Below are 15,264 nucleotides of genomic sequence, written 5' to 3'. Positions count from 1 at the left end.
GGGGAGGAGAGGAGGCAGAGCCCTCACAAAGCCAGCATGAGAGAGGGAGGCGGGTGGGTAGAAGGAAAGGCTGTCCTCCCAACCCCATTCCTAGGGTCTGGAGCCTTCAAGGCTGACAAAGCCATAGGACTCCTCTGCTGGGACCCCCGGGTCTCTGGGCCCAGTTGGACCCAGTTGGTGCAAGGCTGCTGGAGCCCTCCGATGCCTGCTCTCCCCTCTCCCCTTTGATCTTATCTGGCCCGCCCCTCCGGTGGCTCATTTGGGAGCTGCCAGAGTTAATGACTTCTGCAGGCCAGGCCCACACCCACCTGCTGGGCCGAGGCCTTCACACTTTGGGGCCTGTGTTTTGACAAGTGCCAGAGCCCAGGGTTCCTGCTCCCTGGCTGGGCCTTCCCTCTCGGGCAACATGTCAACGTGTAAGGCTGGGAAATGAGGCCTCTGGGCAGCCCCACCAGGGCAGGGGTGAGAGTTCAGGCCTTGGCCTGGGGGGAACTGGCACGAAGGGTGGCCCCCTCTCAGACTCAGACCCCAGCCTCAGCCCTTGTTCTAGGCCCAGGCCACTTCCTCTGGCCAAGCTGGGTCCTGGGCACTGCACCCAGCCCCCTGCCTCAGTGCCCCCATTTCATTTCCCCTCTGACATAGGGGTGCTAATCAGAGGTGCTAGGTAAACGCTCCCCTTGCAACCCTGAATCCCCTACTGGCTTGGAGCCAGAACCCTGAGAAGGGGCTCACTGCCCGCCAGCTTACCATCAGGACTCCCCTAATTTGGGTGTTCGGAACACCAGAGATCTTCTGCCTCCACCGCAGCCCTTGGGTTTGTCAGTGCATCAGCCCCTGCCCTGCCCTGCCCTGGCCACTCAGTGAGCCCACCCAGTGTCTGTCTTGGTGCTGGGGTGAGGATCCAGTGGTTGGGGGGCATATGTGCACTGTTATCCCTGGGGTCACATGCTGGGCTAGGCCTGGTGGGCACCCCTACCACAGGATGCCCTCGCCCCACTTAGCAATGCCTCCTTCCACCAGAGTCAGCGCCCCTGAGTGTGAGGATCCAACACAGGCCTTGCTTCACATGAGAGATGGGGTCCTGGGCCCCACCCTGGCCTGATGGGTCAGAATCCTGGGGCAGTGAGCTTGAGGATCTGGCCACACAGGGTTAGAAGCCGTACCCCCTCCCCTTCGGGCCCTGCACCCCCCCCCCAGCCAGACCATGGATAAAGAGGCAGCACTCAGCATACCCACGACCCAGCAGCCAAGCCCCCCCCCACCCCTTCCCCATGCCCTGCCTCCTGCCTCCACCTCTATCCTCACACCTTCAGCCCTAGGAGCCACCGAGCTGGCAAGCCATATGGAATAGATTATTCGAGACCCCTGATAATCTGATTATCTGGCAGGGGGCAGTTGGGGGCTCAGCCAGAGGCAGAGCAGAGGGGTGATGAGGAGGGAGGGGGTGGGAAAGGAGGAGTGAGATTTGTAGGCTCCAGGAAAGGCTGCAGAGGAAGTGCCACCGGACCTGGAGATGGCTGTTAATGCCAGCTGTCCTTAGGGTGCCAACTTAGGCCTCTTCCTTTGCCTAGGTGGGTGGGGATGGGTCTGAGCCTTTGAGTGAAAAGTGGAGAAACTGAGGCACAAAGGGATGAAGGACTGGACTAGTCCAAAGCAAAGGTGCCGAGGCACTGCGTGACAATGGCTCATCTGTGTCATCCTAGCAACTCAGGAGGCTGAGATCTGAGGATTACAGTTCAAAGCCAACCCGAGGAAGGAAAGGCTGTGAGACTCTTATTTCCAATTAGCCACCAGAAAACTGGAAGTGGTGCTGTGTCTCAAGTGATAGAGGGCTTGCCTTGAGCATAAGCAGCTCAGGGACAGTACCCAGGCCCAGAGTTCAAGGCCCAGGACTGGCGAAAAGAAAAAAGAGAATATGGTGAAACATATGTCACATATGTCTCTGTTTTTCTGAATGTGAAGGAAGACACCCTGGAGACCCTGCCTGCCAGCCTTGAAGGAAGAAGTCCTTTCCTCACTCGGGCTGAAGGCTGAGCCAGGCATGAGTTGCTGCCAGCAGAGGGCGCAGCCCAGCTGATCTGGAGCTGCGACCCTGACCAGATCAAGTCACTAGTGAGGATCTGCCTGGGCAGGCTTGGCCTGGGGGGTAAGCTGGGGTGCTGGCATCCCAGTGCGGGTCACAGGGACGCCCCAGCTGAGAAGGGGAAAAGCCTGGCTCAGTGCCCATGTGAAAGACTGTGTCTGCTGCCTACCAGGAAAAACACGTGTGTACACGCAAAAGGCAGAGCAAGACAGAGCCCAGAAGAATAAGACGGGTTCAAGAAGGCAGGGCCTCCTGCCAGGACCAGCACACGCATATACACACACATGCATATGCACACACACGCACACACGCACACACGCACACACGCACACACACACACACACACACACACACACACACACCCCTTACATACACAGCACTGGCCATCCAGACGGGCCCACAACTTCCCCTCACCCCGCCGCTGCATAGGGTAATCCAGTTTCAGGTCCTGCCTTCCCCAAGGGAGAGAGTCCTGATTGCCCTGGGGTGCCCAGCACACCAAGTCACCCCAACTTGCCCTGCTCCTGAGCAGGCTGCCTGGCGCCCCGAAGGCTCAGCTGTATCCCCAGCAGATGGCCCAGCCTGGGAGTACTCGGATCGCAGTCGGAGCATGGCTGGGACCTCGCTGGCCCCTGGCTCCTCTGAGCTGTGCGCTGCTCTGTGGCTTTGGCCTGGTGGCCTCCAGATGATGCGGGTGGTGTCCTGTCAGGCTTTGTCATCAAGCCATCCAGTGTCACATGGCCACACCCAGGGCCAGGAGAGTGGACTTGGGGCCAATGAATAGAGGATCTATTCCAGAACCAAACACACACACACACACACACGCACGCACGCACGCACACCCCCCCCCCCCAAACACACATGCACACTCTGGCCTAGTGGTGGAGACCTGCTTCCCCCCTCCCCCCTGCACCCCACAGTCATCTCTGGGGGGGCTGGCACGGCTGTTTTGGAGGGCCCTGCACACTCTGCTTCCCACGTCAACACCTTCTCCCTGAGGGAGGCGGCTTCGTGTCAACAGGCAGCCCAGAGGTGTGAAGCCAGCCACTGCCCGGCACAGGTCCTGGCTGCTGGCTGGTAATGAGAATACCACCCGGCCACAGCCCCTGCCCGCCCAGCCACGTTCCCACAGCTGGACGGGATGCTGCAGGGAGGCGAGGGGGAAGAAGAGAGGGAGGGCCAAGACCAGAAGCCAGGACTCAACATAACAGCAGGACTGTGGGCATCCCGGAGTGTGGGCTGGACCAGGGCCAGGCCTCCTGCAACCCAGTAGGGCCAGGGCTGAATGAACACATGGCCAGGATGGAGGGTGGGAGCCGGGCAACATGGGACAAAGTCTAGGGAGCCTCGGGCTTCTAGCCTCACAGAGCCCCAGGGGCATGCATGGTGGTTCTGCCACATGGACACTGGTTCTGGCCCAGCTGGGTGGTGAACCCAGCTTGGTGTGAGCGGGTGGCGTGGCCCATGCCCTCATGCTAGCCTCTCTCCCTGGTGGCTCCCAGGCTCAGATGGCCTGGGGCCAGAACCACTGTCCACTTCTGCTTTACACTTGTCCAGCCTGCAGTTCTGGTACTTCTGCCTCACCCATGGGCCTGGCCACTGCCCCTTCCACAAGACAGCCAAGGGCCTAGAAAGTTCTTCAGGTCATCCTAGAGTATGTTCCTGATGCCTCCTGCGCTGAACTAGAAGGCAATGTGCAAGAATGGATTCCAGCAGAGGAGTGGTCCAGATGTCATCGCTCCCCAGCTCAGCTCGTGCCCCAAGCTATGTCACTTCAAGGTCATCATAGCCCAGTGCCTGTGGCTCATGCCTGTAATCCTACCTACTCAAGAGCCTGAGACCTGGAGGATCAGGGTTCAGGACCATTCAGAAAGAAAAGTCAGTGAAATGCCATCTCCGAAATAACCACCAACGCCCCAAACTCAGTGTCGTGGCTGGCACGCTCGGCCACAGTCGCTGCCCTGAGCAGGGGTCCCGTGAGGGGAGGCGCAGTCCGCCTGCAGCTGAGTCTCAGTGCTAAGAGCCCAGAGATGCACAGTGCTTTGCTTCTGCCAGGGCCGGCGCTGAAGGCTGGGGGGGGGGGGGGCAGCAGTTGCCTTAGTCCTTCACCCCTCTCTGTATCTCCTAAACTTGCATTGGCATCACTAGGTGAGCTAAGTGCACTTCTCCCCAACTACGTGGAGACTAGGGTCCCCAATTTGTAGTGGGGGAAGGCTATGGTCACAGACGTCTTCCGAGTTCTCACATTGGATGGTGAGCCGGGCACAGCCAGCTCTTGTCAGTGCCCCCATGCTGCTGTCAGCCCCAAGAGAGGCCCTGTCAGGGTCCCCCACCCATTCTAGTGAGCAGGGTTAGCAGCCCGTGTGTCCTTACTTCAGGAGCCCAGCATGGGGGCCCAGTGAGGCCAATCTTCCACTCCTGGGTCTGGGCTCTGAGGCTAGCCCAAACTAAGGTGGTCAGGCCGGTCCAGGGAGAAGAGGGTGGTATGTACCAGTGCAGGCCTCTCTTATCCACCAAGCCCTTCCCAGGAGGTGACTGATGGCTGCCTCTATGAGTGAGGGGTGGGAGAAACAATCCCTGATATCCAAAACTTTCTCCAAGGTCATGAGGCTACCCTGCCACCGCTGAAGGCAGAACTGTGTGACAAAAACTAAAAACAGACTAAAGAAACACTAACAAAGAATGGGCAGTATGCATCCACCTACAGTGGAATATCATACAACAGTATTTAGCTGTGCAGGAAAGCTCATGAGACTTTTACCTTCAATCAACTACTAGAAAAGGTAGGAAGTGGCCCTGTGGTTTTGGTGGTAGAGCTCTCTCTCTCTCTCTCTCTCTTTTTTTTTTTTTTTTTTTGGTCAGTTGTAGGGCTTGACCTCTGGGCCTGGGCCCTGTCCCTGAGTGCTTCAGCTCAAGGCTAGCACTCTACTACTCTGAGCCACAGTATCACTTGTGGTTTTCTGGAGGTTAATTGGAGGTAAGAGTCTCACGGACTTTCTTGCCAAGGCTGGCTTTGAACTGTGATCCTTTTATCTTAGCCTCCTGAGTAGCTAGGATTACAGGAAAGAGTCACCAGTGCCCGGCTATAGCTCTAACTTTGAGCACAAGAGCCCAGATACAGTGCCCAGACTCTGAATTCAAGCCCCAGGACTGTCATGAATAGGAAGAAAGGATAGGAAGAATGGTTCCAATAGTCTATACAGCACATTAGGCTGTTAACTACGGTTGATGACAGCTAATTACATATTTTGTTCAAATTGCTAATAGGGTTTGAACATTCCTAGCACAAAGAATTGTTGAGTTTGAGGTTATGGGCTTGCCACTTACCTTGATCTGATCATCAGCCATGGTACAACATGTTGAAATACCACACTGTGTCCCATAAACACATAAAAGTATCACATCACTGAAAACCGAATGGAGTTTGCTTACAGCCGTCAAACACAGACACCCTTCACAGACAATGTGACCAGAGTATACAAGGTGATGTAGTCTCTACCAGGTAACTGGCAGCCTCCACTATAGCTGCCATGATCGCAACTGAAAAAGTCTAGGACCGAGTGTTTGCTGAGCCTCTGCTTCTCTTAGGATGGTCTAAGTCATTGTGTAAGTCTGTTTTCCATTATGGTAGCTAAGTACCTGAAGCCAGGTAATATATCAAGATAAGAAGTTTGGGGCTGGGAATATGGCCTAGTGGTAAAGTACTCGCCTCGTATACATGAAGCCCTGGGTTCGATTCCTCAGCACCACATATATAGAAAAAGCCAGAAGTGGCACTGTGGCTCAAGTGGTAGAGCGCTAGTCTTGAGCAAAAAGAAGCCAGGGACAATGCTCAGGCCCTGATTTCAAGCCCCAGGACTGGCAAAAAAAAAAAAAAAGATAAAAAGTTTGGTAAGCTCACAGTGCTAGAGGATGGTGCCAGCTCCTTCTTTTTTTTTTTTTTAAATGTTTATTAATTGAACACAAATTTTTTTACAAGGTGTTGTGCAAAAAGGGTACAGTTACATACTAGGGCAGTGTGTACATTTCTTGTGATATCTTACGTCCTGTTTTTCTATCCCTTCTCTAGGTCAGGTAGACATATATACAATATACAATATATCAAGAACATATACAGTATTCACAGACTTGGTCTCTACTGTCTCTCCATCTCCCTTTGTTAACAGTCATATATTAGGGAGATCATGCCCCTTTGTTTTCTGTGTTCTAGGCTTGTCTCGCTCAACATTATTTGTTCAAGTTCTGACCATTTCCCTGCGAATAACAATATTTCACCATTCCTAATCGCTATGTAGTATTCCATTGTGTATAAGTACCATATTTTTTGGATCCATTCGTCTGTGGAGGGGCATATGGGTTGTTTCCATATTTTGGCTATTGTGAATTGTGTAGCGATAAACATGGAAGTACAAATGTCTTTTTGATATCTTGGGGTTTGCTGTTTAGGATAGATGCCTAGAAGTGGTATGGCTGGGTCATAGGGTAGGTCTATACTGAGCTTTTTGAGAAACCTCCATGCTGTTCTCCAAAGTGGTTGTACTAATTTGCACTCCCACCAACAATGGAGAAGGGCTCTTCTTTCTCCACACCTCCTCCAGCATTTGTTGTTTCCTGAGTTCAGAGTATAGTCCATTCTAACTGGGGTGAGGTGGTATCTCAGGGTTGTTTTTATTTGCATTTCCTTTACTAGCAGGGATGTTGAGCATTTCCTCATGTGTTTCTTTGCCATTTTTATATCTTCTCTTGTGAAGTCTCTCTTTAGCTCTTTTGCCCATTTCCTAATAGGTTTATTGGGCTTGGAGGGGCTTAGTTTTTTGAGTTCTCTGTAGATGACAGGTACCAGGCCTTTGTCTGTTGCTGTGCTGGCAAATATCCTTTCCCATATCGTTGGCTGTCTTTCTATTTTGGTGGCTATGACCTTAGCTTTGCAGAAACTTTTTAATTTGTAGTAGTCCCATTTGTCGTGCCAGCTCCTTCTTGACTCCTCTGAGGCTTCCTCATAGGTGGCTCCATGATGGCAAGAGCCCAAGTAGAAGAGATCCCATAGTGACCTGGGGGAGCAGACAAGCTTCCTGTTTTAGAAGTCACTGGCCAGGCACCAGTGGCTCATATCTGTAAGCCTAGCAACTCAACAGACTGAGATCTGAGGATCATGGTTCGAAGCCAGCCTGGGGAAGCCAAGCCATAAGTGGAGCTCAAGTGATAAAGTGATAGCCTTGAGTAAAAAAGCTCAAGAATAGTGGCCAGGCCCCAAGTTGCAGCTCCAGGACTAGCCTGTGCACGAGCGCATGCGCACACACGCGTGTGCACACTCACACACACACACACAAGCCAGGCACCAGTGGTTCACGCCTATAATCCTAGCTACTCAAGAGGCTGAGATCTGAAGATGATGATTCAAAGCCAGCCCAGGCAGGAAAATCCATGAGACTTTTAGCTCCAACCACCAGAAAACCAGAAGTGGTGCTGTGGTTCAAGTGGTAGAGCACTAGCCTTGAGCTGAAGAGCTCAGGAACAGTGCCCAGGCCCAGAGTTCAAACCCCATGAACAACAACAGAAAAGAAAAAGAAAAAAAAAACCCTTGATGTCCACAGGTAGGGTAGACAACACCCATTGTAATCCCAGCTATGCAGGAGGCACAGACTGGGAGGATTTTGGTTCAAGGACAATCAATCTGGGCAACAAGTTAGCAAGACTGCATCTCAATCAATACGCCAGGCTTCGTGGTGTGTACCTGGGGTCCCAAACACAAGAGGTGAGAACCCAAGATCAAGGCCCAAGGCTGGCTGGAGGCATCAAAACAGGATCCTATCTGAAAAATAACTCAAGCCAACAAGGCTGGGGTGATAGCTCGAGGGTAGAGTACCTGCCTAGCACTAGCATACCTGCTGGCACTATACCCAGTAAGGTTCTAGGGGCATGGAGGATCAAGAGCACTGGCATGTGTAAAGGACTCCCCATGGTGAGCTCCCCCCCACCCCCATGACTACTGCTGTCATCTTTGCAGCTGCAAGGGGAAAATCCAGGCTTTCCTGCCAGGTTTCCTCTTCTCAACACTTACATGAACATGGATAATGAAAAGTTAATTTTTTTTAAGCCACACAAAAATTTCCAAGGCCATTTGCTATTTCAGGCCGAGGCTGGTTGATCTATCCTTGAATAGTGTACTTCTGTGGACCTTTAGTAATCAATTGCTGATATCTTGAATTATATAACGTTCCTGCACAAAAGTCCCTATGGCTCCTCAATAAAATTCAGCTCCTTGATGTGGCTCCAGACAATATGCCCAGGCTCCCGCACCTCCTTTCCCTGTAGGGGTTCACTAACAAGCAGAGTTCCCTTCTGGAATGTTCTCCAAGTTCCACTCTTCCTAGCACATCCTGCCCATGGTTCACTGGCCAGCTGTGGCTTCTAGAGTCCACCTGTCCCGCCCTCACTTGCTCTTAGCCTGGGGTTCAGCTACTTCCCTGGAGATTAAGGGGTCACAGACACCTCTGCAAACTGTAATCGTTGCTAAGGCAAAGTTCCTGTGAGCAGATCTGTAACTATTAGTCCTGCTTCATTGAGATGGTCAAACTCAGCCAGGTGCTGGTGGCATACACCTGTAACACTCAGGAGGCTAAGATATGAGGATCACACTTCAAAAGCCAGCTGAGGCAGGAAAGTCTTTGGGATTCTCATCTCTGAGTAACCACAAGGAAACAGAAAGTGGTGCTTCGGCTCAAAGTGGTAGAGCACTAGCCTTGAGCTCAGGGGCAATGTGCCCAGACCTTGAGTTCAAGCCTCATGACTGACACACAAAAAAGGTCAAACTCAGACAGGTCAAAGGCCCAGGCCAAAGGCAGTCCATTTCTGTCCATCTACATCTGTCCTGTCCACTGTCTATGCTGTCCACCATTTATCCCATCCACTGTCTGCCCCATAAGACTCATGCCAGCAGAGATGGAAACTCTTATTTTACCCTGGTGTGTCTGACATTTACCAACTGTAAACAAATGTGAATTAAACAAATAATGCTTGTAAGGGCCTTGACATGTTAGTATTTTTTGTTTTATTTGCTTATTGGTTGGCCTTGGGGTTTTGAACACAGTTTCAAGCAAGCTTCCATTTCAGATAGGTCTGGTGTTTTTGCCTGGGTCAGCCTTAAACCACAAGTCACCTTCCAATACCTCCAGAGTGGCTGAGATTACAGGAGTGCCTACCATGCCATGTCTAATAGGAAATAAGATTCTCACAGACCTCCACAGGCTTTCCTGCCCGGCTCACTTCAGCGATCCTCAAATCTCAGCCTCCTGAGTAGCTAGGATTACAAGTGTGAGCCAGAGGGCTGGGGATATGGCCTAGTGGCGAGAGAGCTTGCCTTGTATACATGAGGCCCTGGGTTCGATTCCCCAGCACCACATATACAGAAAACAGCCAGAAGTGGCGCTGTGGCTCAAGTGGCAGAGTGCTAGCCTTGAGCAAAAAGGAAGCCAGGGACAGTGCTCAGGCCCTGAGTCCAAGGCCCAGGACTGGCAAAAAAAAAAAAAAAAAAAAACAAGTGTGAGCCAGAGCACCTAGCCTGAGAGACTTATCTCCAGTTAACCAGCAAAGAGCCAGAAGCTGAGCTGTGGCTTAAGTGGGAGAGCACTGGCCTTTTGCAGGAAGAGCTAAGTGAGCGCTTGGGGCTTTAAGTTCAAGCCCCAGGCACTGAAAGGTGGGAAAGAAAGAGGGAGGGAAGGGAGGAAGGGAGAGGAGGAGGAGAAGGAAGGGAGGGGAAGAGAGTAGAAGGGAGGAAAGGAAGAAGGGAAGGAGAAAAGGAGGAAGGAAGGAAAGAAAGGAGGCAGGGAGGCAGGAAGGCAAGAAGGAAGGAGGGAGGGCAGGCGGGCAGGAAGAAAGGAAGGAAATAGTTAGAAGACTGGGTGTGAGACAATTTTCCCAGGGTCACTCGAGCCCTGGTACTGGGTCCCCGGCACGCCCCTGCATGCCTGTGCACCCCTTACTCCCCAGGCCCTGGGGCCATTCCTCTAAACCTTCATCTCTTACTCTGCACATCAGGCAGCCCAGGGGGCTGGGGACTGGGCATATTCCCCTCCTCAGGGTGGGGGGTCCATGAGGGGAGTGGGGACAGGGCACAGCCCCCTCCTCAGGGTGGGGGTCCATGAGGCTGGGGGACACAGAAGGCACGGGACTGGGGTGTATGAGGCGGGGGGACGGGGGCCGGGGGCCGGGGTCCCGGAGACAGAATCGGTCCGGGGACCGCGGGCTGGGGGGGGGGGTCCACCAGAGGCAGGGGGAGGCTGGGTCCCCCGGCGGCCCCCCGGGAGTGAGAATCGCACCTCCGCAAACGGGCGTTTTCCCAGGCCCGGCTGCGGGCTGACACCTCGGGCCGGCGGGGGACCTCGCACCTCCGTCTGATAAAAGCTGGGCCGGGGTGGCGCCGGCCTCCCAGAGCCCAGAGCCCCGAGCCCCACACCCGGCCATGGCTCAGTCTCCGCCGCCGCCGCCGCCGCCGCCGCGGAACCTCCAGGGCCCGGACCCCTGGGTCTTCGCTCGGGGCTGGGGCTGGGCCGGACACTCGGACTCCACGTCCCCGGCTTCCTCCTCGGATTCTTCGGGTTCCTGCCCGTGCGACGGCGCCCGCCGTTCCTCGCAGCCCGGACCTCCGGCTGCAGAGGCCGCCACAGCGGGGCCGACGGCGCCTCGCCGGCCTCGCACCCGAGTCACGGGCGGCGGACAGCGGCGCAGCGCCAGCGAGCGCGAGAAGCTGCGCATGCGCACCCTCGCCCGCGCGCTCCTGCGCCTGCGCCGCTTCCTACCGCCGTCGGTGGCGCCCGCCGGTCAGAGCCTCACCAAGGTGGAAACGCTGCGCCTGGCTGCCCGCTACATCGGACACCTGTCGGCCGTGCTGGGCCTCGGCGGGCCCGGCCCGCAGCGCCGGCGCCGGCTCCTGGACGCGGCGGGGCCTCACGGCTGCCCGCTCTGCCCGGACCCCGGTCCCGGACCCGACGGGGCTGCCTGGGGCTCCCCGCCCGCCGCGCCGCCGGAGAGCCTGGGGAGCCCGGAGCCCTGGGCGACGCCCCCGTACTGCCCCGGCTTCCAGCCTTCACCCCCGCACCCGTCTCCCGGGGCGGCCCCCGACGTGTCGCTTTGGACCCCTCCCCAAGCCTGTCTGGCATCGCAGGCCTCCCCGGAGCCCGGGGCCGCCGCCGCCGCCGTCGTCGCCCCCTGGACGCCGCCCCCCGCGCCCCCAGAGCTGGCTGAGATGTACCGGGTAGGCGCTGGGCGTCTCCGGGGGGCTTTCGCCGGGGCGGCAGGGTGGAGGGGGTGGGGCTTGGGGTAGAAATGGAGCGGGTAGGTCCATTCCGATCCCAGTAATCTATGCAGCGGAGGATAGAAGGAAGCTTTCTCCCCCTCCTGGGAGGGAAGATGCTGAAATTCTAAGTCCTCCTTTAGTTGTGGGGGTGGGGGCCCAGCCCTCCTTAAACAGGGGTCCTGGAGCTGGTGGCCTGCATTATTATTTTCCGTGGGTTTTTTTTGTCTTTTTTTGTTTCATTCATTCATGCATTGAGGACTTGGTGTCCGGAAACCAGATCGTGTTACACACTCAGTGCCCGCCCCTGGCTGTCAGCACCTCAAGGTGTCTTTATTTACCTAGACTTTCCAACAGCCTCCGAAGTGGGTATCTCCTCCAGGAAAGACAGTCCTCACACTCAGTGCGCTGGGATTTGAAGGGGGAGTCTGCCAGTGGGATCAGCCTCCTCACAGGGGATCAGACTCCACCAGGGGCTCCAGGCTCCCTGCCCAGCCACTGACAAGCTGCCCCATCTCTTTTGCAGAACGTCTCCGTGTCTCCAGAGTCCTGTCTGTCACTGGGAAGCCCACCCCTCCTAGCCCTCCCTTCCTGCCAGAGACCCCAGCCTCAGCTCCAGTGGGGGTGCTGGGGCCCCGAGGCAGAGCTGCTTCCAGGCCACAGGGACCAGGACCCAGGCCCGGTCTTCCCACTCAGCATGGTGAACCCTGGCCTGAGCTCAGGCCTGAGGCTCAGTGGCTGCCAGGAACTGTGGCATGAAGATCTGGAGGGGACACAGCTGGGCATCTTCTAATGACTTCGCTGCCCCTTGGCAGCCTCATCCAGCCTGCGCGTGGATGCCTTCTGCATCTGCTTCCTGAAGGGCTTTTGAGCTCTCCCGAGGCAGCCATTCCTTTTTCTAAAGGATGCCTTCTGTGCCAATGGACAGACGGACAAACAGATGGGCAAGTGGCTCCTCTCTGGCTGGACTGGGGGCCAGGAACACCCTCTGCCTCTTGGTACCCCCAGACTCTCTATGCTCTCTTCAGAGTGCTCTGACCCCAAAGGCAGCCCAGCAGGAAAGAGGGGGAGGCCTGTGGGGTCAGGCCTGTGCTCCCCGCCCTCGGGCGCTGTAGGTCAGAATCCTGTGACTTGTAATGGTTTAAGAAAGAAAAAATACCCACCAAAATTCTGGCTTTGTCTGTTTTTCTTCTGTCACCTTGGGCTCTTCTTGGAGGAGGAAAAGTGTTCTCCTTGTGTGGGGAAGAGCCTGCCGCCCTTCCCCTCTCTCCATCCAAGGGGGCCAAGGTTCACATGGGCCCTAGCTCAACAGTTGTTGTGGCAGGGTTCTCTATCATTTTTAAATTTCTGCTCCGTGGTCCTGTTGCCTTGACAGGAGCTGTCTTAAGCACAAAAGGCAAGGAAGTGGTGCTGTGGCTCAGAGTGGTAGAGTACAAAAGCTCAGGGACAGCACCCAGGTCCTGAGTTCAAGCCCCACAACCAATGAACAAAGATAAATAAGAGGCAAGCTAGGCGATAGTGGCTCATGCCTGTAATCCTAGCTGCTCAGGAGGATTACAGTTCAAAGCCAACCTGGCCAGGAAAGTCCATGAGACTCTTATCTCCAATGGACCTCCAGAAAACCAGATGTGGCTCTGTGGCTCCAGGTGGTAGAGCACTAGCCTTGAACTGAAGAGCTCGGGGACAGCGCCCAGGTCCTGCACCACCAGAATGGGGTGGGGGGGAAGCCAAGGTTCCTGTTGCGTGTGATCCAGGTCCACTGGCTCAGGAAGACACTGGGAACTTTGCAGCCAGGCGTGACAGATATACTGGAGTCTGACAAGATAGTCAGGGGAGGGTAACTTGGGCAGAAAGAAGCAGTGATTGGGCTGAGCAGCCAACCACATCTCAGCGTCGGGGAAGGGTCAAAGGACTGAGGGAGGCTAGGCAGAGCAGTATCTGGGGGTGGGTGGGGGGGGGGTTGTGAAGAAGTTGACCTCTTTTCTGGGTCATGAGAGGCGGTGGAGGGTGAGTTGGATGAACTGTCTAGACAGACTTGTGGACCCTTCGTCTGGTTCACAAACAAGGAGCCAGGTAGGGAGGCCACCATGATGGCAAGGCTGCATTTCTGCTACCCTGCTGACCCTGCATGGCAGTCAAGCACCAGCCGATGTCCCCAAAGCATCCAGCAAGTCCTTTCCTGTCTAAGCCTCCCTTCTCCTATTTTCTAAAGCAGAAACTGGCAGGGGTGGACACTGAGACACCAAACCTCCTTCCTCTAGACTTCTAGAAAAGCCAGCCAGGGTCACAGCAGGGGCATAGACAGGCCCCAGCCTCTCCACCTGCAAGGACCTAGGAACAGATCCACCCGCCTCGCAGGGCCTTCCCTCAGGATGCTCAGTAAGAGAGTGCCTACAAGGTATTCTTGTCCAGTGGTTCCCAGACCTGGCTGTGCTGAGCCATCAAAGCCCAGGGTCCAGGTCCTCCCCAGGGGATTCGGAGGTCCAGCCAGCTAAGGATAAGGCAGTTGAAGGCGGGCGGACTCCACACTCAGCAGGGGCTGCGTGGTGACCGCCCACTACTGGCTGGAGTTTTGTGCAAGAGAAGACATCCTGGCGCTGCTGGAGCAAGGGGAGTGTAGCTTATGGGGGGCTCGGGGAAACTCCTGTGCCCACTGCAGCAGAAAGGCTTCACGTTGCTCCCCTGGCCCTCATCTGTGACCATTCCAGGCCACATGTCCTGGCCACACCTCTAAAGGCTCCAGAGAGGGGGGTCTGAGGCAGGTGCCCCACCCCAATGGCTGACAGCCCACTCCTTCCTGGGGTTCCTGTCACCCTCCATGGGGGACCAGATATGGCAGACCTTCTCCAGAACTTCCAAGGACAGATTTACTCCAGATGAGGGCAATCGCCCATGGCAGGGAGGCTGAGTCATCATCTCATGGGGTCCAGATTGTGCCCCTCAAGTAGTGATGACTTCTCTAGAACCCCTGGAAGAGCCAGGATTGAGGTATGGGTCCACAAGACCCCTGGCCTAATGGAGACACTCCTGTCAGCCTGGCATCCCCACCCCTCCCGCTGCCCCCATCTACCTCTCCTGTAAAGTCTCAGAGCTCCTGTGAGCCTCTTGAAGACAGAATGGGGTCACTGAACCCCGTTTCTCTACTTCCCAATGTGCACATTGATTACAGCTCCCCCCACCCCCAGCCCTGCACCTCCACTGTCTCTTCCGTTTCTATAATGGGACACTTTGGTGGGGTGTGGCGGAGTCTCATCTGTTGGGAATCTGGGAAAACCAGAAAGCCAGGGCGTTGACCCTAAAACAAGTGATAGAGTGCTTACCTAGCATGCATGAAGCCCTGGGTTCTATTCCTCAGTACCACATAAACAGGAAGAGCCAGAAGTTATGCTGTGGCTCAAGTGGTAGAGCACTAGCCTTGAGCTGAAGAGCTCAGGGACAGCACCCAGGCCCAGAGTTCAAGCCCCATGACCGACAAACAACAACTTCTGGGCTAGTTTCTGCTTTGTAAGCTCAGCCAGTTCTCTTCACACAGGCCTCGGTGCTGGGTGTCCTCCCGGTCCCAGGGGAGTTTCCTGAAACCACACTCAGCCTAAGAAGGCCATCAGTCTCATGGGTGTGTGTAACTGTCAACCTCCCCACCCCAGTTCCAGCTGGGGCACTGCAGCTATGAGTTGTGACTTGCCCTCCCCGTGCCTCAGTTTCCTTATTTGTAAAACTGTGACAGTGCTGGTCTGGCAGTGTAGTTCAGTGATAGGATAGAACACTAACCCAGTCAGCTGGCCACTGGTGGCCCAACAACCTGTTATCCTAAGTACTCCAGAAGCTGAGATCTGAGTATTTTAGCCACACACACCCCCTCCCTGGCAGAAAAGTCTGTGAGACTCTTATC

The 15,264-nt window shown here is 55.4% G+C and overlaps 1 protein-coding gene across 1 annotated transcript; it reads left to right on the top strand.

Annotated features, from left to right (window-relative positions):
- The first annotated feature begins 10,544 nt into the window (after positions 1-10,544).
- Positions 10,545-12,534, top strand: LOC125368382 (mesoderm posterior protein 2-like). The gene is made up of 2 exons (XM_048369331.1): positions 10,545-11,336; positions 11,902-12,534. The coding sequence occupies exons 1-2, from the start codon at positions 10,545-10,547 to the stop codon at positions 12,166-12,168; spliced, it is 1,059 nt and encodes a 352-aa protein (XP_048225288.1). The 3' UTR covers positions 12,169-12,534.
- Positions 12,535-15,264: the final 2,730 nt, after the last annotated feature.

Source organism: Perognathus longimembris, chromosome 20, assembly GCF_023159225.1.
Source record: "Perognathus longimembris pacificus isolate PPM17 chromosome 20, ASM2315922v1, whole genome shotgun sequence".
Classification (NCBI taxonomy): Eukaryota; Metazoa; Chordata; class Mammalia; order Rodentia; family Heteromyidae; genus Perognathus; species Perognathus longimembris.
This window is presented reverse-complemented; position numbering and strand designations above follow the sequence as displayed.

Bases quoted from the DNA above. Each gene is read 5' to 3' on its own strand.
- LOC125368382 (XM_048369331.1), top strand. From the start codon at position 10,545: ATGGCTCAGTCTCCGCCGCCGCCGCCGCCGCCGCCGCGGAACCTCCAG. The intron at 11,337-11,901 runs GTAGGCGCTGGG...TCTCTTTTGCAG, and splicing joins AGCTGGCTGAGATGTACCGG to AACGTCTCCGTGTCTCCAGA.